The sequence below is a fragment of the Cyprinus carpio genome, chromosome A15 (assembly GCF_018340385.1).
Source record: "Cyprinus carpio isolate SPL01 chromosome A15, ASM1834038v1, whole genome shotgun sequence".
NCBI lineage: Eukaryota > Metazoa > Chordata > Actinopteri > Cypriniformes > Cyprinidae > Cyprinus > Cyprinus carpio.
This window is the reverse complement of record NC_056586.1, coordinates 578742-601323: the sequence shown is the minus strand read 5'-3', so window position 1 is coordinate 601323 and position 22582 is coordinate 578742. Positions and strand designations below refer to the sequence as shown.

The window sequence follows — 22582 nt, the reverse complement described above, 5'->3', positions numbered from 1 at the left end:
AAAAGAATTTTGAAAATTCATCGAATTTGAAATAAAAATCCACTTCTGAATGCAAAAACATTGCATTCGAATTTTAGGTGTGCGTCAGGCAGCCTTGCGATGATGATGTAAGTGTCAGTGTATTTGAATGTTTTTGTTAGTTTATCCAGTTCAAGCCACTAGATGCAGCGCTGCTGTGTTGTTGACTACAAATATTGCAAGAAAGAGAACATCAATGTAGAGAAGATCTCGTTTACGTCAAAACTGAAACCTAGCCGTTCACACAGAACACATATTTCGTGCATTTTCTAGAGGGACATCTATCAGCATTGCACTCGCACAAAAGAGCTGCATGTTCAGAAAGCCATGTAAAATTAATGCAAGTTAAACTTTGAAATAACATATCTTGAGACTTTATGGTGGGTTTTTCCCATCTTACTGCAACTCGTGTTTTTGGCTTTCGGCCCTTTGCATTAAACTATGCATACATACATGATGCTGCTTTGTTTATAGTTTAAGCAACTTAATTAATTATAATTGGTTTATAAACTTTATTTTAAATATTATGCACTTTTTTTCACAGATAGTCATGTTTTCTTATGTTTTGAATAAACGTGCATTAGTAATATTTTGCTCAATGCGCCCTCTTGTGGCCTCAGGAGAGAAGCCAAAAGCTTTTCTTCACCCTAACTGAAATTATGCATTTTAAATTCTAATATAATTCTATTTTGGATCATATTTAAGTACAAAATTCGAATTTAGTTTTTCAACCATTTTGACAGCCCTAGTGTGATGTGGAGAGTTGATCTGGTGCGGGTGATGATCCTTGCTGCCATATTCTGAAAGGATTAAAGAAATTATTTGAGGTGCCAATGAGGAGGGCATTGCAGTAGTCAGTGCGAGAAGCGACCAGAGCACGAATAAGAACCTGTGTATTGTGCTGAGAGAGGGAAGGGTGGAGTCTGGAGATATTGAGGAGGTGAAAGTATGCAATGCAAGTGATATTGTTGATGTGGGGGCCAAAGGAAAGTGCACTATCAATAATGACACAGAGACTTTTGACTTGGTAGGAGATGAGTATCGGAGCGCCATCAGCTGATATGTTGAAGGGATGAGTTTTGGAGAGTGTAACCTTTTAACCAACCAATGAGGAGAACCTCACTTTTATTTTCGTTGAGTTTGAGAAAGTTCTTTGACATCCAGTTGCTGATAGCTTGTAGACAGGAAGTGAGGGCAGAGAGAGGAAAGAGGTGTGTGTGGTTTTGCGGAAAGGTAGAGTTGTGTATCATTGGTGTAGCAGTGAAAATTGATCCCAAAATAACAGAGAATATCGACAAGAGGTAATATGTAGATGATAAAAAGCAATGGTCCCAGCACTGAACCCTGAGGAACACCACGAGTGCCTGTGGCAATTTTTGATGCCACATTTTTCTATTGTGTAGATACGACTAAACCAGACTAGTGCATTATTAGTGATATATATATATGTAATTTATTTTTTCTATTTTTTCAAGGACTAAACTAAATCATAATGCAGCGTTTATCAACATTCCCATTGGACTGGAAGGAAATCTGCGAGGGATCATTGATCTGATCGAGGAGCGCAGCATCTTCTTCGAAGGCCCTTTCGGGTAGAGCATGTGCTGGATGCTTTACTTTCTTTAGTGCTTTATACCTTGAGACATGCTGTAAATCACAGCGTCTCTCATCTCCATGTCTTTATCGTTTCTTTCTGATCAGAACATTCGTTTCGACGAGATCCCGGCAGAGATGCGCGCCGAGGCGGCGGACCGCAGACAGGAGCTGGTGGAGTGTGTGGCTAACGCTGATGAGACGCTGGGAGAGATATTTCTGGAGGAGAAAGTTCCCACTGTGGATGATATCAAGGTTTTTCAGATTCTGTTCAATAATCTGAAGCTCTGTTTCAGTCCCTAGTGAGACTGTTTGCTTTCTACATAGACAGCAAGTACATGCAATGTGTAACAAGGACACTGTAGCACTGCATCAGTGTCTCAGCAATGGATGCTCTGCAGTGAATGGGTGCCGTCAGAATGAGAGTCCAAACAGCTGATAAAAACATCACAATAATACACAAGTAATACACAGCACTCCAGTCCATCAGTGAACATCTGGAGAAGACAAAAGCTGAAACACATCCAGCATTAAGATGTTAACTGATGGACTGGAGTGCTGTGGATTACTTGTGGATTATTGTGATGTTTTTATCAGTTGTTTGGACTCTCATTCTGACGGCACCCATTCACTGCAGAGCATCCATTGCTGAGACACTGATGCAATGCTACATTTCTACAAATCTGATGAAGAGACAAACTCGCTCTCACTCTTATGAGTTTATCTGATCTCTTTCCTGAAGTGTTTCTCTGTGGTTTCAGGCTGCTGTGCGCAGGGCGACTATCCAGCGGGCGTTCACTCCTGTTCTGGTGGGCAGCGCCCTGAAGAATAAAGGAGTTCAGCCGCTGCTGGACGCTGCGCTGGAGTATCTGCCGAACCCCACTGAGGTCAAGAACTACGCCATCCTGAACGAGGAGTGAGTTGGCAGTGTTTTCCTCTGGTTTCACCCCGCACTCCTGACATGATGTTCAGAAGGAGATGTTTAGCAGAATGTCCACGCTGCTCTTGTCCAGACAGTAACTGCAGACAGGGACCACGAGCTGTCAAGCACAAGTGTATGAGGAGTCCTACTGCTCAGATCACATTAGACGTGCCTGTTTCCTTGCCTGCATCTTTAGCTGTGCTTGAAAGTCTCATGTCCATGTATTCAAATACCGTCCGTCAGTACGTGTCACATCAGGCTTAACGTCTCAATCACAACGCTCTGTTTGAATAAATGTCAGTATGAGTTTTCAGAGCTTGACAGCAGCTGGTTAACAAATCCTTTCATTGTGTTGCTGTCTGTGTGGGTTTCTGCGGGTCTTGATTTGCCCTTCCGCTAATTAAGATTTTACAGATGTCTCAAATCAGAGCAAAAATGTCATGGCATTAAATGTTACATGCACTGCAAAACGTGAATCTCTTCCTCTGTGTTTCTGTACAAATATCTAAACATCCTTTATTCAAGATGCATTTACTGGAGATGCACACTTCGTTATGAAGTCTTGTTTTATGAGAAATTGAACAAATTAATTGAGTTTATGCTTAAAACAAGGACTAGTATCGGTCAATGGGGAATGAAAACTGAATCAGGTTAGTTTTCTCAAAGAAAGCGAGACTTCTTTTTTTACTTCTTATAAAATTCTCATTTTGATTAAAGAGTGGTTAGACAGAAATACTGAGGAAGAACAGCACTTTACTGTGGTGTAATCAGAAGGTACTGTAAAAGTTATCATATTCTGGTGTTGGTTTAAGTGCTATTCAAGACACTTTGTTAATTAATGAAGTAGTAATGGAGATCGGTAGTAAACTTTGAAGTGTTGCTAATACGAGACATTTACATTTCGAGAGCATATTGACGTCTTGTGTTCCTGACATTTTCTGTGCTTGGTCTTAAAAAGTTCTTAACCCTGCACTACTGCAATGGGTCTGAAATCTGTGTCCATGTTTCAGAGCATCTAGTGACGGCTCCAGGATTCTGATGGACCCCACGAGAGACGACACGCATCCGTTCGTGGGCCTGGCCTTCAAGCTGGAGGTGAAGCTGGGTTGTGTGAACCCAAGGAAGGTTTTCTCAGTTCTTTGAGCGGTGTTTTATTTGCGGCGTGTCTGCAGGCGGGGCGTTTCGGGCAGCTGACGTACGTGCGTGTGTATCAGGGCTGTCTGAGGAAGACGGAGTACATCCACAACACCCGCACGGGGAAGAGGGTGAGGGTCCAGAGACTGGTGCGGCTCCACGCCGATCAGATGGAGGTGAGCCGCGTCTGCCGCTGCGCTTCAGTCAGAGCGCCTGCCAGCCGTGAGTCTGAGAGTGTGTTTCTGTGTTCCTCAGGACGTGGAGGTGGTGTACGCCGGTGATATCTGTGCTCTGTTCGGCATCGACTGTGCCAGTGGAGACACCTTCACCGCCCGCACCAATGCCAACATCTCCATGGTATGTGATGAAGAGCAGTCATCCTCACTAAACCTGTCTGGCTCATACTGAATCAGAGGAAACCACTGAGGTTTTGAGTTTTATTATGAAGCACATTTTGAAGACTGTTAATTAATACAGTTTTATAGTGTAGTATTATTACAGTTTAAAACAGCTGTTTTCTGTGTGAATCTCTGTTAAAGTGTAATTTATTTCTGTGATGTGCAGCTGTATTTTTCAGCATCATTACTCCAGTCTTCAGTGTCACATGATCTTCAGAAATCATTCTAATATGATGATTTGCTGCTCAAGAAACATTTCTGATTATTATTAATGTTGAACACAGTTGTGCTGCACAGTATTTTTGTGGAAACATACATTTTATTTTTCAGGATTCACAGATGAACAGAAAGTTGAATAGAAAGATGAATAAATGTCTAGTTTGATTAGTTTAATGCATTATTGCGGAGTAAATATTAATTTCTTAATTATACAAAAAAAAAACGTAACAAAAATCATACTAGATGCATATACTTGAGTAGCATATATTTTCTGACTGATTTCAAATTTTTAGAGTTATGATTGATTTAGTATTGATTTTCACAGTTTTGTCTGAAATTGTTCTAAATTCAGAAAGAAAGAAAATCTCATCAGTCACAGGAAAGATTATAATCTAAGAGACTGAGCAGTGTAATTTTTGTATTGTTGCGATATTATTATAGTTTTCATTAATATTTTAAATCAGTTTTATATTTTCAAGTTTTGGCAATTGTGTGTTTTTGTCATTTTTTTTTTTAGTAGTTGTTTTGTTTTTTTGTAATGTGTATATAGTTTTTATTCATTTTTATTGCAGTTTGAGTTAGTTTAGTTTGTCAAGTGAAACTAAAGTGAGAAATGTTGGCTGAAATAAAGTTTATATTGAATTTTTTTTCCAAGTAATGATTTTTATTATTTTTTTTTTTTTTATGGTTTTTGTTTTCTTTTTTACCTGTAATAAGTGTGAGAACTCAGATTTTGACCAAATGTGCCGTGAACACCATGCTAGTTGTTCTGGTGTTGTATTACAGTGGAAATCTACTGCATGTGTGTAGTAATCCTAATGATAAAGTGTGTTCGCAGGAATCCATTCACATTCCTGATCCTGTGATCTCCATGGCCATAAGAGCCTCCAACAAGGTATCAGCATCACACTCGCCCGTTCTCTCACCGCTGACCCTTCAGCCACACACTAATGCACCCTCTTCTGTCCTCCAGAACGACACAGACAAGTTCTCCAAGGGAATCAATCGCTTCACCAGAGAAGATCCCACGTTTAGAGTCCACTTTGACACGGAGAGCAAGGAGACCATCATCTCGGGCATGGGAGAGCTGCATCTGGAGATCTACTCGCAGGTACTGACCGCGGTCATCTGTGTGAGCAGCTGTCTGTGTACCCACACACACATGACGGTCTGGAGTCTGTGTGTTACAGAGGATGGAGAGGGAGTATAACTGTCCGTGTGTGATGGGCAAACCCAAAGTGGCCTTCAGAGAGACGGTGACCAGCGCCGTGCCGTAAGTCCTGCATTTACACACATCACACATGAGGACAACACATTCACAGCTGCTGGTCAGATAAAGATCTCGTCCTAAACTAAACTAACACCAGAAACATTTTCACTATTTGAAATTGACATTAAAGGTCCACCGGAGTGCCTTAAAAATGTGCAGCATTATTATACGCTGACGTAATTTCAGCTGAAACAGGAAGATAGGGCGGGACATATGGAGCAGCTCCGCCCCTTTTTTTTACGTAGCCAGTTGTGTTTCGTTTGTATCTCAGCCTGGCGTGGGTTGAGCTCGGCAGACAGCGTATGACAGCCAGAGTCTAATAGACTAGCCCTTTTAAATATGAAACTGTTCCTCAAGTAAAGCAGTGTTTATAATGATGCTGAGGACGTGTGTCATTTGTTGATGTCGCTGTTCTCTGACTGTGTGCCAAACCAGACTTCAGTCACCCCGATGGAAAGCGTACTTAGACCGTCTGAACCGTTCCCTATCCTCTATATAGTGCACTACGTGTCATTCAGCATACAGAAAACACAACTCTGTGATTTCAGCCGCAGCTTCATAGTGTCAGATTCTAGAGAGCTTTTGATTGGACAGAAGATCTGATGAGAAGCTGAAGTGTGATTCTTGATCCGTATTGGCTGTAGACTGAAGCTGTGTCCCAAATGATGCACTATTTACTATGCCCTTAAACACTGTGTACTTATGTACTCAACCGTATAGTGTGTGAATTTTACAGTGATTTTGTCATTCATAATTTTCAGTGTGGTAGACAATGGTTGTGCTACTCACCTTCGACAGGGAAGGTGTTCGGCGGCAGTGCTGTTCAAGCGACCAAGTTCATTTCTGGCGGTTTTGACAACTGGAAGGTGCAGATGAGATCATAGTTTCTGCTCATAATGGTAACTACCTTGGCATCAGCTGTTGGCGCAGTATGATACTCTGCTGGCTAGCCATATTAGAAAGTATGCGAACTGTGGGAAAGGTCACATTTCCTATTTGTCGTCCACAATTTGCGAGGAACTGGTGACGCTCATGGGACCAAAGGTGCAGGACACCATCCTGAAAGAAGCCAAGGAGGCGAAGTAATGTCTCTATTGACTCAACACCTGACGTATCACGCCTCGATCAGCTAACGATTGTTATCCGGTACGCTCTGCCATCGGGCCCAGTTGAACGGTTCCTGACATTCATGCCTATGTTGAGACACGGCGGAGCAGATGGCTAGCATACTTTTGAACTTTCTGAAGGAAAAAGGCTTGGATATTGTTAACTGCAGAGGCCAGTCATATGACAATGTGTCAAACATGTCAGCAATTGTGAAGCGAGAATGTAAATATGCTTTTATTCCATGCTGCAACCACAACCTAAACCTGCTAGGAGATCAGGCTGTTGAAAGCTGCGGTGGATTATATGTATTCCTCTCTGACTCAACATATCGCTGGCAGCAACTGAAGAATCGCTGTACGCTGACGCTCAAGGGTTTTCCTGGAACCCGATGGTGTGAACGTGCAGATGCTGTCAAAGCGCTGGTAGAAGGGTGGAAGAGCATTCAGGAAGTCCTGGATAAGATTGCAGCAGATAATGGAGCAGAAAGCAGGCCGAGGGATTTTCGCGCAGGATGGACGAACTTGAGACAGCAGTTATGGCTACTGCCTGGAACGATATCCTTGGCCGTCTCAACAGTACCAGCATTAGCCTCCAAGATCCTACAGTCAGCCTGAATACGGCAACTGGCTTGATGGTATCACTGGTCGACACGGTTCAGTTTGCATGGGACAGATTTGACGTGTATGAGCAGATGGCGACCGAAAAGGTTCAACACAGCGAATACAAGGCTGAGCAGCATCGAGGGCATAAGTGAAAGCGAATGCCTGATGAAGGAGCTGCAAATGAAGCAGACCTCAGCCCAAGGGAAACGTTCAAAACTCAGACGTATCTGGTCATGATCGACAGTCTGTTAGCTGAACTGGAAAAGCGGATGAAGGCGTATGATGATATTTGAAAAACATTCGGATTTCTCTCGGAACTAATGTCATTGAGCATTGAGCAGATCGAGGAGAAAGCTAAGAATCTCGTTTCCTCGTATCCAGGTGACTTGGAAGACACACTGGTGGCTGAGCTGATACAGTTTGCTGCATTTATGCGCACTCAGAAAACGGTGACTGTGAACGAATCAGCAGAGCTTACCATGTACAAGCTTTTGTCATCGTTGAATCTTTCTCAGACATTTCCAAACGTCAAAATTGGGTTGCGCATCTATCTGTTCATGATGGTGTCCAATGCCTCAGGCGAGCGGAGCTTCTCAAAGTTGGGAATAATCAAAGGAGAGCTGCGGTCCTCAATGGGGTAGGAAAGGCTAAGCATGCTGGTGCTTATGAGCATTGAGCATGAGCTGCTGTGCAGCCTTGACTTCACTGACACGATCGAAGAATTCACGCTTGCTAAGGCTCAAAAAACAGCAATATAAGTAAGCAGCACAAGCGCAGTATTAAGAGTGACAATATGCCTAGGTTAAGTTGATCTGGTTTAGCCTTTTTTGTATTAAGTGCATTTTTCAGACAATTACTATTGATTGTTGATGTTACATGTCTTGATGTTAATCTCGAGTTGTTACAATAAAATGTTATTATTATTCATGTTCAGTAAAGGCTGGCTGGTTGCGTCGCTTCTTGATCAGTCTGAGTGCACATGTATGGTGAGTGTCGAATGCACATGCACCAATGCCAAGAAAAAATAGGCCCTTTTTGCGCTACAGCATCAGGCCCAATTTGGTCTTAATCCGGCCCTGTTCGCTCGTAGGGGTGAAACGGATCCTAGTTGATCGTTTGCACTTGTTTCTAAGTCTTGCTGATTGAAACATTCAAGCGTTTTAAACCATTCACGCACATTCGGAGCTGTGAATTGGTTCATCTTTTGCGTATCCTTGCTTCTGAATGAACACATACACACAAAATTATCTCAAAATAATTGTCTCTTTAAGTATTCTCGTAAACAGTCGGTTATGTCTTAAGTGAAGGTATACAGAGGAGAAAGAAATCTCCTGTGAATTATTATGTTGATCCATGCATTCGGTCTTAAAGGGGCAGCAGCCTTTAAATACCTGCTGTTTCATAAGCGCCACCTGCTGTCAGAGAGTGACATTTGTGCCTCATTCACACAGCTAAAATCAGACCATTCTGTTTTTGCTTCAAATTTAGAAATTATACAATCTAAATAACATGTATTTAGCATCTTTTTTGGAACGCTACTCAAATGCAGTAGTTGCCTTTAGAACACAGACAAAGCCTTTGTCTATATGAAGAGATTTATTTTATTTGTATTATTTTTTTATTTGATTTGGGATTTCTTTTAAAATGGCAAGTTAGTTTTATTATTTGACATTTCAATTTCACAACAAAAAAAAAATGCAGCATTTTGTCTGAGAAATAATAAAACGACACCTTTTCTTTTATAATTTGTCTTAAAACTCATTTTGTAAAAAAAAAAAAATATTAGTAAATTGTAAGAAAATTGTATGGTGTAATCTGTATTGTGAATTTTATTGGATTGTATGTTGTAGTGAATCATTACATCCCTATATGTTACTAGTTTTTGCTGATCATGCTGATTTGTCCGCAGTAAAGTTCAGCCGATGTCTTTTTTTATTCAGGCTAGTTAAATCCATTTTGGGCTACCAAAACCTGAAGAATGCCTGACCGAAGGGCTACCAGGGATTTTTTACATTTTGTGAGCCCTCGAGTGATTACATGAGGCAGGAGATGTTCATTCATGTTTATTTCGTGTTAAAACTAGTAGAAGAGGAATTGATGATCGCACAGCCGTTTGAACTGAGAGGCGTTTATACAGCGATCGGTCGCGCCACATCAAAGAGGTGAGCGTGATTTCACCAAGTACAACATGTTCCTGGATCATCATTCCAATCAACCAATCAGAACTGAGAGGTAACTTTTCAGGAAATGTCAGTTTTAGGCTTACGATCAGGGTTAGGTGATTCTACACTCTTGTTAATCAGCTGTCATTTCCCACTGATTTTAGGAAAAAATTATGGGTAGGTTTAGGGGTAGGGATTGGGTTAAGTCTGTATTTTTGGTAGGGCTGCACGATTATGACAAATCATAATTGTCAATTACTCCCTTGAAATGGTAATTGCGAGTATTAATTATGATTATCACAATTTACATTGAATGATGTTTATACCATTGTTCGATGCAACCGCATGCCGTATTTTTATATGAAAATAATCAAGCTGAAAACAATTGTAACTGAAAAACCTTCAGTGCTTTTCTATAGTATTAAGCCTCAAATGGCAACTATACATCAGATTGGTTTCTTCTTTAAATTATAAGTAAATTAAAAGTAAAGATATGAATGGTATTGTAATGTTATACTAAAACTAAAATTAAAATAATGGGAAAACAAATCTGCTAAATGATTAAATGTAAATGTAATTGCCGCTTTGAACGATTACGTAACTGTGGCATCTGTAATTGTAATCATGATTAGAATTGCGATTAATTGTGCAGCCCTAATTTCTGGACAGTAATGTTGATCCAGGAACATGTCTTGGCAAAATCACGCTGACCCATATTGCTTGAATTTCCTGAAAAAGGACATACTTTGAAAGATGAGAATTTGTTTCTTACCAGAAGTAACAAAATAACTGGAAGTTTGTAATGACGTTCCGCTCGTGCAGTGGTTAAAACAACACTGTATTTGTTCAGTACACATGCGTACCGAACTGAAACGAATACATGTACAGTTACACCCCTACTATTTATACTACAAAACAACTTAGAATAGGACAGAAGTACGCACCTTGTAAGTCTTGAATTCTTATAACTACTAAATGCAAATTTTGTAATTGTTTTGGAGCACACTAGATAAGAGATAACCTTAAGGCTAACATCTTCATACTAACAGCCAGAAAAACTCCATTTTGATTTCAGGTGGACTTTTAGTGAAATAAAACAAATTTAAAGTTATTTTATGTATATATAAACTTCAGTTATTTGCCAAGGCAACATTTTCATTTCATTCAACTTGATGTTCTAAATACCTAAAACTGAGTAGACATTAAAAAATACTAAAACTAAATGGAAAAATAATTAAGTTTATATAAACTAAATTAAAATCTAAAAATAAAATCTAATTCAAAATATTAACAAAAACTATATATCAATGATACTAAATTGACCATTGATTTGATTCGGTGAGCAGTGATTTGTGAGAATCGTGGGTTTGTCAGTGATGAACACACACTGCAGCCGCTGTATTGTTCTGTCTTTATTGGTCTGGATGACTGGCACACAGCAGGGTCAGGGGTCACAGGGTCAGGGGTCAGCACAGGGTTAGTTTGGGGGTTTGGTGGCGTGAGGGCATCTGGGCTGCCACTCGGTCTGCAGGACCCTGACGCCTCTGTCTGGAGACCAGGACGCCAGCAGCTTCCACTGAACGATCTCCTGCAGAACACACACACACCGTCAACACACACACAGCCTCTGTATCCATCAGTGTCCACAGACGATGAGTGTGTTTGTGTGTTACCTGCGAGGGGAAGTCATGAAGAAGAACCACAAACTCCAACATCAGCTGCTCCTCGCGCGACTCCTGAGACACACCACAGTGTTCTTTTATGATTCAGTAATATAAATCACTTACAATCACATAATCACGCTTCACCAGTCAAGAGTTTGGACACATCTGCTTGTATGAGTAATGTCTTCCACATGTTAGAATAACAGTACAGTGATAAGCTCTGAAATAACACATGATGATGCAGTGATGAAAACATGACACACAAATGAAAGTCTGTTCCTGCTGAACATTCATCAGACACCATCAGGTGCATCATGGGATGCTTCAGACACGGCACACCTCAGTCTCAGCGGGCGGGCGTCTGCACTGACCTGCTGGGTGACGCTGGCCACCTTTGCCATGTTGAACTCTGTGTTCTCACTGGACTCTCGGAGCATGATGAAGGACGCGGCCACACGAGCCAAGCGCCAGAACGGCTGCATCTCCTCGCTCATGTTACCAAAGCTGTCTGCACACACACAGAGAGAGAGAAGCTGTTGCAGTGCATTGTGGGACTGTCGTGTCTCATGTAGGTTTGTTTAGGTGTTGTTCACACCTGGTATGTCGCGTGCAGAGACGGCGCTGTCAGGCGAGATGTATTTCTGGTAGAAAGCGTCGTCCTCCTGCGCTGTGCTGTTGATCTGGTGCAGAGCCTCACAGTGCAGCTGCACCTCAGGAGCACTGTGCCGCTCCGTCCGGGGGAACAACACATCCGCCGAGCACCGCAGCGCTGGGCCCTGACACAACCACCACCACACCACATATTACTGACCGGAGGATCTAGAACGTTACAAACCACTTCTGTTTCTAATAAAAGCCGCTCTTTTCAACTTTCTATTCATCTGTGAATCCTGAAAAATAAAATGTAGGACCATTTCCACAAAAATATTGTGCGGCACAACTGTTTTCAACATTGATAATAATCAGAAATGTTTCTTGAGCGGCAAATCATCATATTAGAATGATTTCTGAAGATCATGTGACACTGAAGACTGGAGTAATGATGCTGAAAATTCAGATGCACATCACAGAAAAAAATTATAGTTTAACAAATATTCACATAGAAAACATAAAAATAAAACACAAAAAAAATTACACAATAAAAAAAAAAAAAGAATGTTTAAAAAAATCTTACCGACCCCAAACTTTAGTTTTTTATCAAATTAAAGCTCATATTTAGGGATGTAAATATGCATTATCAGACAATAAACATTTAATGCATTGACATTGATTAAGGAATGTAATAATAGTTAAGTAATTTAATGCAACTTAATTAAATAATAGCAGCCAGTGTGTTGGAGTTTGTTCCAGAGACACACTCTCATTCTGGCATTCATATTTCTGAAGTCCATCAGAGCAAAGTAGGTTCATTATTGTTTTCTTCACCAAATGCTACGTATTAAATTTATATTCTGGAATATTTGGAGAATATTCGCCTTCTGAATGAGTCTACCGCGATTAAAATATTTGAGGCTCTTCATGTTTGAGGAACAGTTGCATCAAAAAGACTGAAACAAACCATTTTAAATCATAAAGTTGCACTACAAATAATCCTTATCTGTCAGTTTGACTGAATGAGCTTGACATTTTCTATCATGCTCTATTTTTATCCGTCAGGAAATTAATGTAACACTTTTTTTTTCTTTAGTGCAACATTGGTATCACAAGAATATCTTTTTCAGGAATATTTCTAAAGCTGGGAAAAGTACATTATGTTGAAATGATGAGAAGCACTTAGTTAATGACAGAATATTTTGGATTAATGCAACACGTGTGTTACTTAACAGACTTGCATAAATTACTTACCGCAAATTTAACACATCTGTAGTATTGCTGAAAAACTCCTCTGAGCTTTTATTCATGGTCTGCTGATAGTAATTAGTTAATGTTTAGGTTTCCTTTGAGGAGTGAGGAGAATAATATCAGCTTATTTACAGAGCAGACATTTACATAGATTTATTGACAGTATGGCAAGCCATTTCAACATTTAATCCTTAAAACATATTAGTATTAATTTAAATGGTACTAGTACTTTTTAGCTACTGTTTCTATTCCATTAAGTACTAGTACTTATTAATTAGCTACTAATGCTTATTCTTTAGCTACTAGTAACTTTTTAAATGTACTAATACATATTTCAGTAGTGACTAGTAACTATTCTGCTGTTACTAGAAACACATTTCCAATTTTTGTCATTGACTTCTATGGGGATCTGCCATTAAGATGTCAGCTATTCACTTCTGACTAGTACTGTATGTATTCCAGTAGTGACTGGTATCTTTTTAAATGTTACTAGCAAGTATTCATTAGATATTAGTACTTAATTATTAAATACAATTACTTTTCATTTGCTATTAGTGCCTACATACAAAGAAATAATTATTCATTAAACACACACTCTTAATTAAATATTATACACTAGTATCTTTTGTAATTGTTACTAGTAACAAATCTTATTATAATAGTCAGAAATGCCTTTTTTAACTTGTCTTATGTTGAGAGAGAGATAGATAGATCCCAATCAATGGAAAAATTTATTCTCACAATTAACTATAAGAACTTAAACACACATATAACTAGCAGATCCCAATAGAACTCAATGGAAAAATGTATGGTTACACTTTAGTTTAAGGACTGATTCTCACTATTAACTAGTTGATTTTTAGCATGCATATTACTAGCATATTGGCTGTTTATCAGTACTTATAAAAGCACATATTAATGTCTTATTCTGCATGATCTCTTAATCCTAAACACTATATCTAAACTTAACAACTACCTTACTAACTTTTAATAAGCAGCACATTAGGAGTTTATCAAGGAAAAAGTTGTAGTTAACAGTTAGTTAATAGAACTGGTTCCCAAACTAAAGCATGACCAAAATTGGAAATGTGTTACCAGTAACAGCAGAATAGTTACTAGTCACTACTGAAATAAGTACTAGTATCTATTAATAACTATTCGTATGAAACGATAAATACCATTATCTAATGGATTAGTAGTAGTATCTCTTAAAACAGTACTTTAATAATAAGCACTAGTAGCTAATGAACAAGTACTAGTACATAATGGAATAGATACTAGTAGCTAAAAAAATTAGTACTAGAGATAAAATAGATACTAGTTTTATGGATTAAATGTTAAAATGGCTTGCCATGAATGCTGTATAAACTATGCTCAATGAACTAGAGCTCTGCAGTGGTAGCTGATCAGCTGGTTAGGCAGGAGTGAGTCAGTGGTTTCAGAGCATGTTAGTAATGGATAAGAACAGAAGAAGCGTACCGCACTGCCACTGCCCCAGTCCGTCACTGAGAAATCCAGCTTGTACTTCCTGCCTCCGGCTCCCACATCCTGTTAACACAAGGGTTGGCCGGCGTTAGCAAACACTGTAATCCAGATACACACTTCACAGGTCTGGTCTTGCTGCAGATGAGGTCTCTAAGAGTCTGTGAGAGCGAGCTGAATGAGTGCCTCACCTCCGCGCTGGCCTTGTGCACCTGCTGCAGTCCGAACACCCTGAAGGGCGAGCCGTGGTGTGTGTTCAGGTAATGCAGGGCCACCTGAGCCGCCCGCCGTGCCGGGTAGTGTGTGGGCTCCAGATCTCCAGTGCTGGCCATGTCCTCCGCCGTCTGAGAGAGTCAGAGCAGAAACAAACACCTGAGAGGGTGTGTGGGGCGCGCCGCTGGACTCTGACCCTTTATCACCGACTGTTGCGTAACAAACCGCGTAAAGAACATGTGATCACTGTCAAAATGAAGAAATGTTCAGTTGAACAAACAAAAGATGAAGAAATGTAGGGATCTTCAGCTGAAGCTGCCTGTAACAATACGGCTTTTTGTGCAATAGCTCCGCCCCCCTCTTAAAGAGACACTGCAGCTAGATTAAAACAGCTGACTGCTGAAACACTACACAGTTTGTGATGCATTTAGAGATGGATCATAAAGCTAAAAATGACTCTCATCTCTGTAGTTACTGGAGGCCAATCAGAGGAACCGTCACTGCAACCAAACTGATTTGCCCCATTCATAATGTTTAATGCAAGCAGTAAAATACCGTACAATCTATTTAAACTGAATCAAGGCTTTTTTTCATCTTTATCTATCTGTCTGTCTGTCTATCTATCAATACATAATACATTTTAGTTAGTTTTAAATATCCCTTCACTGAAACACTTTAAAGGGATAGTTCACCCAAAAATGACAGTTCTCTCATCATTTTCTCTCCCTCATGTCGTTCCAAACCTGTATGAGTTTCCCTCATCTGTTGAACACAAAAGAAGATATTTTGAAGAATGTTGGGAACCAAACAGTCGATGAACCCCATTGACTTCCATAGTATTTACTTTATTTTTTTCCAAACGGCAACTGTTTGGTTACCAACATTAACAAAATTAAAAGTAAATTAATATTTAAGTGAACTACCACCCTAAATAAATCCATTAAAACCCCATGCAGTGGTTTCTGTGAACACTGAGTGATGATGGAAATGCAGTGTATATGTGTACTGTATATGTGTATATATCTCCTCAACCAAAGACTATTAAATGGATAGTGAATATGTGGTGTGTATAGTTCAGCACTGATGCTTTATGCTGCAGGTTTGACTTCACTCATAAGAAGCAGTCTGGAGGCTCGGGGCAGTACGGTAAAGTCACTGGTGTCCTGGAGCCGCTGGACCCTGAGAATTACACAAAGCTGGAGTTCAGCGACGAGACCGTCGGCACCAACATCCCCAAACAGTTTGTGCCCGCTGTGGAGAAGGTGAGCCCCCCGCATCTCACACACACCCACACTAGCTCTCATCATCAGGAGATCGCAGTACTTCAGATTGTAGAAATGTAGCACTGCATCAGTGTCTCATCAATGGGTGCTCTGCAGTGAATGGGTGCCGTCAGAATGAGAGTCCAAACAGCTGATAAAAACATCACAGTAATCCACAAGTAATGAAACAAATCCAACATTAAGATGCTTTTAACTCAAATACATAGAGTCTATAATCCATAATAACACTTCCTCCAGTGAAAAAGTGCATCTCCTGTTGTCTCTAACATCAAAATCCAGACACATATTTGTTTAGAGCTGTTTAAACGCTGCTTGATCTGTGCAGATTTCTCTCCTGATTCACACCAGAACACTTTTTCACTGAAACTGGTTTCTTCTGTTTTGTCTTGATCGTTTGTGGCTGAACTCTGGCTTTAGGTTGAGTGTTTCTATCTCTGATGAAGTGTGTGTGTGTGTGTGTTGTGTGTGTTTCTGTCCGCAGGGTTTCAGGGAAGCGTGTGAGAAGGGTCCTCTGACGGGACACAAGATATCTGGAGTGCGGTTCATCCTGGAGGACGGAGCTCATCACATGGTGGACTCTAACGAGATCTCCTTCATCCGGGCAGGAGAGGGCGCTGTAAAGCAGGGTATGATGATCAGCTCGTTCTCTCTCTCTCTCTGACGTCTGACCAGAGCTTCACCTGAGTGTCCTGTGTCTGCAGCCATTGAGAAGTCCAGCGTGGTGATTCTGGAGCCGGTCATGTCTGTGGAGATTGTGGCCCCTAATGAGTTCCAGGGGGCCGTTATTGCAGGGGTCAACCGTCGTCACGGGGTCATCACGGGACAGGACGGGGCCGAGGGCTATTTCACACTCTACGCTGATGTGAGTCCCGACAGATCAGAACCAGATAAACAGCTCAATCTCACCTCGTCTTCATCAGATTAGGTTAATGTTATACGAGGGGTTGGTGAGGACAATAATAAAATGTATGCAATTATACAACTCAATAATTACTTAAAAATAATAATGCAAATTAAGAATTAAAAAGCAAGTGCTATAAAAGAGTATAAACTGCTAATACATACAACAAATAAATAAAATAAAACTATAGGGTCCTAGAAATGTGGTTCTTAAACTGCAGTGGCAAAACATCTCAATATTTAATTGACTATAAAGCAAAATAAATGTATTATATTTTGAATTATGAAATATTTATACTATATTATTATTATTGTTAACAGTTAAGGAATATTGCAAATAGTATAAATGAATGAATGAATAAAACCCTCAAAACCCAAACATCCAGATGCACTGTACAGTAGTAATGTAAAAAAAGTTTTTCTTGTGTGTGTGTGTGTGTGTGTGTGTGTGTGTGTGTGTGTGTGTGTGTGTGTGTGTGCAGACTTCAGGGTGAAATATGACTCAGATTGAGATCTGCTACTGTGTTCTGCTGTTCAAGTTCGGCAGTTCTGTGCGAGAGAAAGAACAGTATGATTATGATCATATTGGCGTAATGCATGAGTAATCTCTGCTGACCTGGTGTTTTCTGTCTAGATCCCGTTGAACGACATGTTCGGATACTCGACCGAGCTGCGCTCCTGCACAGAGGTAAAACTGAGGCCACACAAGACTTTAAATGTGTTCCTGCTCTTACTGTGAATATTATTCTGTGAGGAGAAAAACACAACAACAACTGCCTTCGTAATCTCTCTTCAAACTGCAGTAGTTCCCCGTGAAACCAACAAAACCAGGTCCTGGCGGTTGTGACAGTGTTTGATGCTGACGTGTGTGTGTGTGTGTGTGTTCAGGGTAAAGGCGAGTACACCATGGAGTACAGCAGATATCAGCCCTGTCTGCCCTCCGTACAGGAAGAGCTCGTCAACAAACACTTGGAGGCCACGGGACAGCTGCCCGCCAAGAAGAGCAAATATAAGAACTGAAGCACACAGTTCAGATCTGTGGAGGACGTCCGGCCTGACGAGAAGGACACCGCTGATTTTAACTTCTGCAGAGATCGGCTTTGGTCATGCACTGTAAATGTTTTTGTACAGCGAATGTTTGCAAATGTAGTAAAATCATGATCTGTGTGAACTCGTCCCGTGTAAAGCTTTTCATTATGTACAGTCAGTTTTGGTCGGAGGTTTCCAGCAGGTCTGACAGATTCACACAGTATCATACAGCTCACTCTGGACTTTTAAAGCACTATTATAACATGAAGCAATGCTTTTCATGGAAAGCTGTTTCCATCCACCCGTTTTAAGGAGAATTTTGGGATTTTGCATTAAAAAAGCTGGATGGAAACTCCAGGATGTGCATAAATTCTGAAAGCACACATCTGTTCAGCTGAGGTGGATAACTTGATCAAGCTTTAGTTTGGGGTCAAATTCTCACTATGAACCATGACTTGCTTCAATAAACTGTTAATAGTAAGGTAGTAGTTCATGCAGAATAAGACATAAGTACTAATAAACAGTCAATGTGCCAGTGATATGCATGATAAGCAACTAGCTAACAGTGAGAACTGGTCCCTAAAATAAAGTGATATTGTTCATTTTTTTTATCCGATATAAAGACTTGTGCATAAACCACAGTGGAAACACATTTACAGAATAAATCCCTCAGTGCGCAACACAAAAGTCGTGTAACTTCGCCTCAACGCATCATGTGATTGGATAACTCACCGAATCTTCACACACCACCTCGAAGGTTGTTTTAATCTGAGATGCCATCAGAATGATTTATTATTTCCTCTCATAACTGTCTCGTTCCTGAACACCAGGCATCTGAAGTCAAGAGAGTACGACAGTGTGCTACTGCGTTTCATATTTATATACAGAGAAAAGCCCAGCAGTGCTTCTATTACAGCAACTTCCATTTTTCATAGTGATATTCAGTTTATCAGGAAGTCTTTTATTTTATTTTATTTAATGTGTTTCTATAACAAAACAAATGTGGAGGCAAAATGGCAAAACAGCACTGATGTGAACATGAGTTCCAACAGCTCCTCGTGAAAGTGGCTTGTTTTTGCAGTATGGTGTGGCGGTCAGCTGGAAACTTAAAGACCTGCAATACTGTACAGTAGAGGCCAAAAGTGATGTCCGGTCTAGGAAATTCAACAACACCCTTAATTAAAAAAAAAATAGTGTTAAAGATTTTGTAAGCATATTGCATAGTTGCTTAGAATCAAATATTTTATTTGTGATAATAATGCAATAAAACATACCAAATTGTACGGCCATAATTTTTGGCCATGCTGTCATACAAAGAAATTATGAAAACAAGACAGGACCAATGAAATATTAATAACTGATAATGTTGTAGTCAGTGTTGCCAGTTTAGGGATTTTGTCACTAGATTTAGTGACTTCCTTGCTGCTTTTGAGATTTTTTCAAAAGCCAAGCAACAAAAGATATTTCTTGGCTTATCTAGATTCTGAGACTCTCCCACTGATATATATTTATATTTATATTTATATTTATATTTATATAGATAAGTGAACTCGCCATTATGACGTAATCTAGAAACCGTTTTAGTTTTCATTTGAAATCAGTTGTTTTTTCACCTCTTATTTTGATGGTTTAAGTGAAATGTTGGGTCTTAAAAAAAAATTAATAAAAATAAATTTAAAAAAAACCTCCACACATCACTTTTGGCCACTCTTGTGTTTGGTGAGGTTAGTGCCACAATATGTAAGACCCTCATCACCGGTGCATTGCTTAATTTCTCCAATTTTCCAGCAAAAAGAAAAAAAATGTTATCACTACTTTCATTTCTGCAGTTAGAGCATTGATTTGTAGAGTGGAAGAAGCTACAAAAGAATTTAAGTTTGTATCATTGGAAAGTGTGTCTCCTCCTCTTTGCTGCCATCCTGTTACTCCTAGACCTCTTCAGCTCTCTTAAATAATTTAGGAGCTGAGACCTCGTCTTAACACTCAGGAACCTTTATGAATCGCTCTTATTCTTAAGTGTAGAAAATTACATCATTCTTGGAATTTTGATACACTTAAGACTAAAATTGTACTCTGAGGGATGAAACTCTGAGGGGATTTGTATGAAGGTAAGTTAACCTGCTCTTTGGTATAACCCACTGATGATCTGCACACCAGAGAGCAAGAAACCACTCAGAACACCCTACAACCACCCAAAAGAATGGGGTAACCACTTAGCAACACCTTAGCAACCACTCAAAAAAACATGGTTGCCACTTGGCAACACCTTAACAACCACCCAAAAGAATGTGGTAACCACTTAGCAACCACTCAAAAAAACATTGTAGCCACTTGGCAACACCTTAACAACCACCCAAAAGAATGAATGGGGTAACCACTTAGCAACCACTCAAAAAAACATTGTAGCCACTTGGCAACACCTTAACAACCACCCAAAAGAATGGGGTAACCACTTAGCAACCACTCAAAAAAACATTGTAGCCACTTGGCAACACCTTAACAACCACCCAAAAGAATGTGGTAACCACTTAGCAACCACTCAAAAAAAACATTGTAGCCACTTGGCAACACCTTAACAACCACCCCAAAAGAATGTGGTAACCACTTAGCGACACTTTAGCAACCACTCAAAAAAACATGGTAGCCACTTGGCAACACCCTAACAACCACCCAAAAGAATGTGGTAACCACTTAGCAACCACTCAAAAAAACATTGTAGCCACTTGGCAACACCTTAACAACCACTCAAAAGAATGGGGTAACCACTTAGCAACCACTCAAAAAAACACATTGTAGCCACTTGGCAACACCTTAACAACCACCCAAAAGAATGTGGTAACCACTTAGCAACCACTCAAAAAAAACATTGTAGCCACTTGGCAACACCTTAACAACCACCCAAAAGAATGTGGTAACCACTTAGCAACCACTCAAAAAAAACATTGTAGCCACTTGGCAACACCTTTAACAACCACCCAAAAGAATGTGGTAACCACTTAGCAACCACTCAAAAGAACAATTTAGCCAGTTAGCAACACCCTAACAACCACCCAAAAGAATGTGGTAACCACTTAGCGACACTTTAGCAACCACTCAAAAGAACATGGTAGCCACTAGGCAACACCCCAAGAACCACCCAAAATAACACTTTAGACACTTAACAACACCCTAACAACCACTCAAAAGAACATGGTAGCCACTTGGCAACCACCCAAAAGAATGCAATAGCCACTTAGCAACACCCTAACAACCATCCAAAATAACACTTTAGACACTTAGCAACACCCTAACAACCACTCAAAAGAACTAAAAACCAACCAAACAACCACTCAAAGGAATGTGGTAGCCACTTAGCAACACCCTAACAACAACCCATAAGAATGTGGTAACCACTCAGCAACACCTTAGCAACCACTCAAAAGAATGCGGTAGCCACCTAGCAACACCCTAAAAACCATCCAAAAGAACAATTTAGCCAGTTAGCAACACCCTAACAACCACCCAAAAGAACGCTTTAGCCACTTAGCAACACCCTAACAACCACCCAAAATAACGCTTTAGTCACTTAGCCACACCCTAACAACCACCCAAAATAACGCTTTAGACACTTAGCAACACCCTAACAACCACCCAAAATAACGCTTTAGCCACTTAGCAACACCCTAACAACCACCCAAAATAACACTTTAGACACTTAGCCACACCCTAACAACCACCCAAAATAACGCTTTAGCCACTTAGCAACACCCTAACAACCATCCAAAATAACACTTTAGACACTTAGCAACACCCTAACATCCACTCAAGCAGCACACAGTAAACCTCAGCCAGGACTGCACGAGGAAACAGGTTTCTCTTCAGAAAGTGTTGAGCTGGAGTTCAGAGTCTGGCTTCAGCACAGCTTGTGTTACCTCGGGCTGCGGCGGCGCTGGATCCGGGGCCCCTGTGCACGCGAGCGGAGGCTCCTGAGACGCGGGTGGAGCCGGACTGAGCTCAACCAGAGAGAGAAGCAGCCAAACTGAGCAGAAGGTCTTCATGATCCGCTCCGGAGAAGATCTCAGCGCGGTGCTGCTGTTTATAAAGCGGAGCGCTGTTGCGTAACACGAGCGCGAGCTGACGCGTTCCAGAGGACTGCAGACGGATAACACTCGGGGAACAACCAGTACAGGATCACGAGAGAACAAACTGACCCAGTCACTTCAGCTTTATGTAGATCAGTGATAACATGGTTTCCCTCCGTGCTGGAGGAGGAGGATGCCTGGGGGACCCTCAGCTGAGCTCTTTCTGTTTCCTCTTTCACCAGACCTGTGTATGACAGCGTGTGTGCACTTTAATTCACTTTTCATTAGGAAGATGATTCAAAACTATTGAACAAGAATCTCCTGTCATTTTATTATTATTATTTTTTCTAGGTTATTTCTACTTTTTTAGCACAATGTAAGTTGTACTTCTTTACTTTCAGTCAAGTTCTGTATGTTTTTGACCAGATACCTTTTGATCTTTTTTTTGGCAGCGGTTATTTGCACTAAGTTTGCGAGAGAGTAAATAGATAGACAGCTGAAAGATTTACACTAAGTGCAAATAGCTATAGATTCTATTCACCCTGTAAAAATAGCCGGATTTGCAACTATCTGCACTTCAGTATTGTAGTACATTATAAAACAGTATGCAGTAACTTGAGAGTAAATTATCATTTTAATTCAAATTATTAAATGGATGCCACCTTATTGCCTCCCTCGCAAGT

General features: G+C 40.3%; 2 protein-coding genes across 4 annotated transcripts in view; one reads left to right on the top strand and one right to left on the bottom strand.

The window, feature by feature from the left end:
* The window catches only part of gfm1 (G elongation factor, mitochondrial 1), a 19848-nt gene extending 1868 nt beyond the window's left edge, over window positions 1-17980 (top strand). For both annotated transcript variants that reach the window (XM_042770731.1, XM_042770730.1), the window contains 14 exons: window positions 1494-1610; window positions 1716-1866; window positions 2373-2527; window positions 3544-3628; window positions 3706-3843; window positions 3923-4024; window positions 5123-5179; window positions 5258-5395; window positions 5475-5557; window positions 15726-15888; window positions 16391-16535; window positions 16611-16771; window positions 17444-17497; window positions 17698-17980. In XM_042770731.1, the coding sequence (XP_042626665.1) occupies window positions 1494-1610; window positions 1716-1866; window positions 2373-2527; window positions 3544-3628; window positions 3706-3843; window positions 3923-4024; window positions 5123-5179; window positions 5258-5395; window positions 5475-5557; window positions 15726-15888; window positions 16391-16535; window positions 16611-16771; window positions 17444-17497; window positions 17698-17829 (1681 nt within the window). In that variant the 3' untranslated portion in view covers window positions 17830-17980. The remainder of the gene's footprint in view (window positions 1-1493; window positions 1611-1715; window positions 1867-2372; window positions 2528-3543; window positions 3629-3705; window positions 3844-3922; window positions 4025-5122; window positions 5180-5257; window positions 5396-5474; window positions 5558-15725; window positions 15889-16390; window positions 16536-16610; window positions 16772-17443; window positions 17498-17697) is intronic.
* Window positions 10823-22117, bottom strand: LOC109063048 (latexin-like). Of its 2 annotated transcripts, none has more exons than XM_019080123.2 (7): window positions 21750-22117; window positions 14605-14757; window positions 14411-14479; window positions 11685-11865; window positions 11461-11597; window positions 11099-11161; window positions 10823-11013 (listed from the first exon to the last, which is right to left on the bottom strand). In XM_019080123.2, exons 1-7 carry the CDS (start codon window positions 21873-21875, stop codon window positions 10903-10905), a joined length of 840 nt encoding a protein of 279 aa, XP_018935668.1. In that variant the 5' UTR covers window positions 21876-22117; the 3' UTR covers window positions 10823-10902. The 2 variants fall into 2 exon arrangements, with proteins under 2 accessions (XP_018935668.1, XP_018935669.1); XM_019080124.2 differs by lacking the exon at window positions 21750-22117 and adding an exon at window positions 17426-17554.
* Window positions 22118-22582: the final 465 nt, after the last annotated feature.

Bases quoted from the DNA above. Each gene is read 5' to 3' on its own strand.
- LOC109063048 (XM_019080123.2), bottom strand. From the start codon at position 21,875: ATGAAGACCTTCTGCTCAGTTTGGCTGCTTCTCTCTCTGGTTGAGCTC. The intron at 11,598-11,684 runs GTGTGAACAACA...GTGTGTGTGCAG, and splicing joins CTCTGCACGCGACATACCAG to ACAGCTTTGGTAACATGAGC. The intron at 11,162-11,460 runs GTCAGTGCAGAC...GGTGTGTCTCAG, and splicing joins TGGCCAGCGTCACCCAGCAG to GAGTCGCGCGAGGAGCAGCT.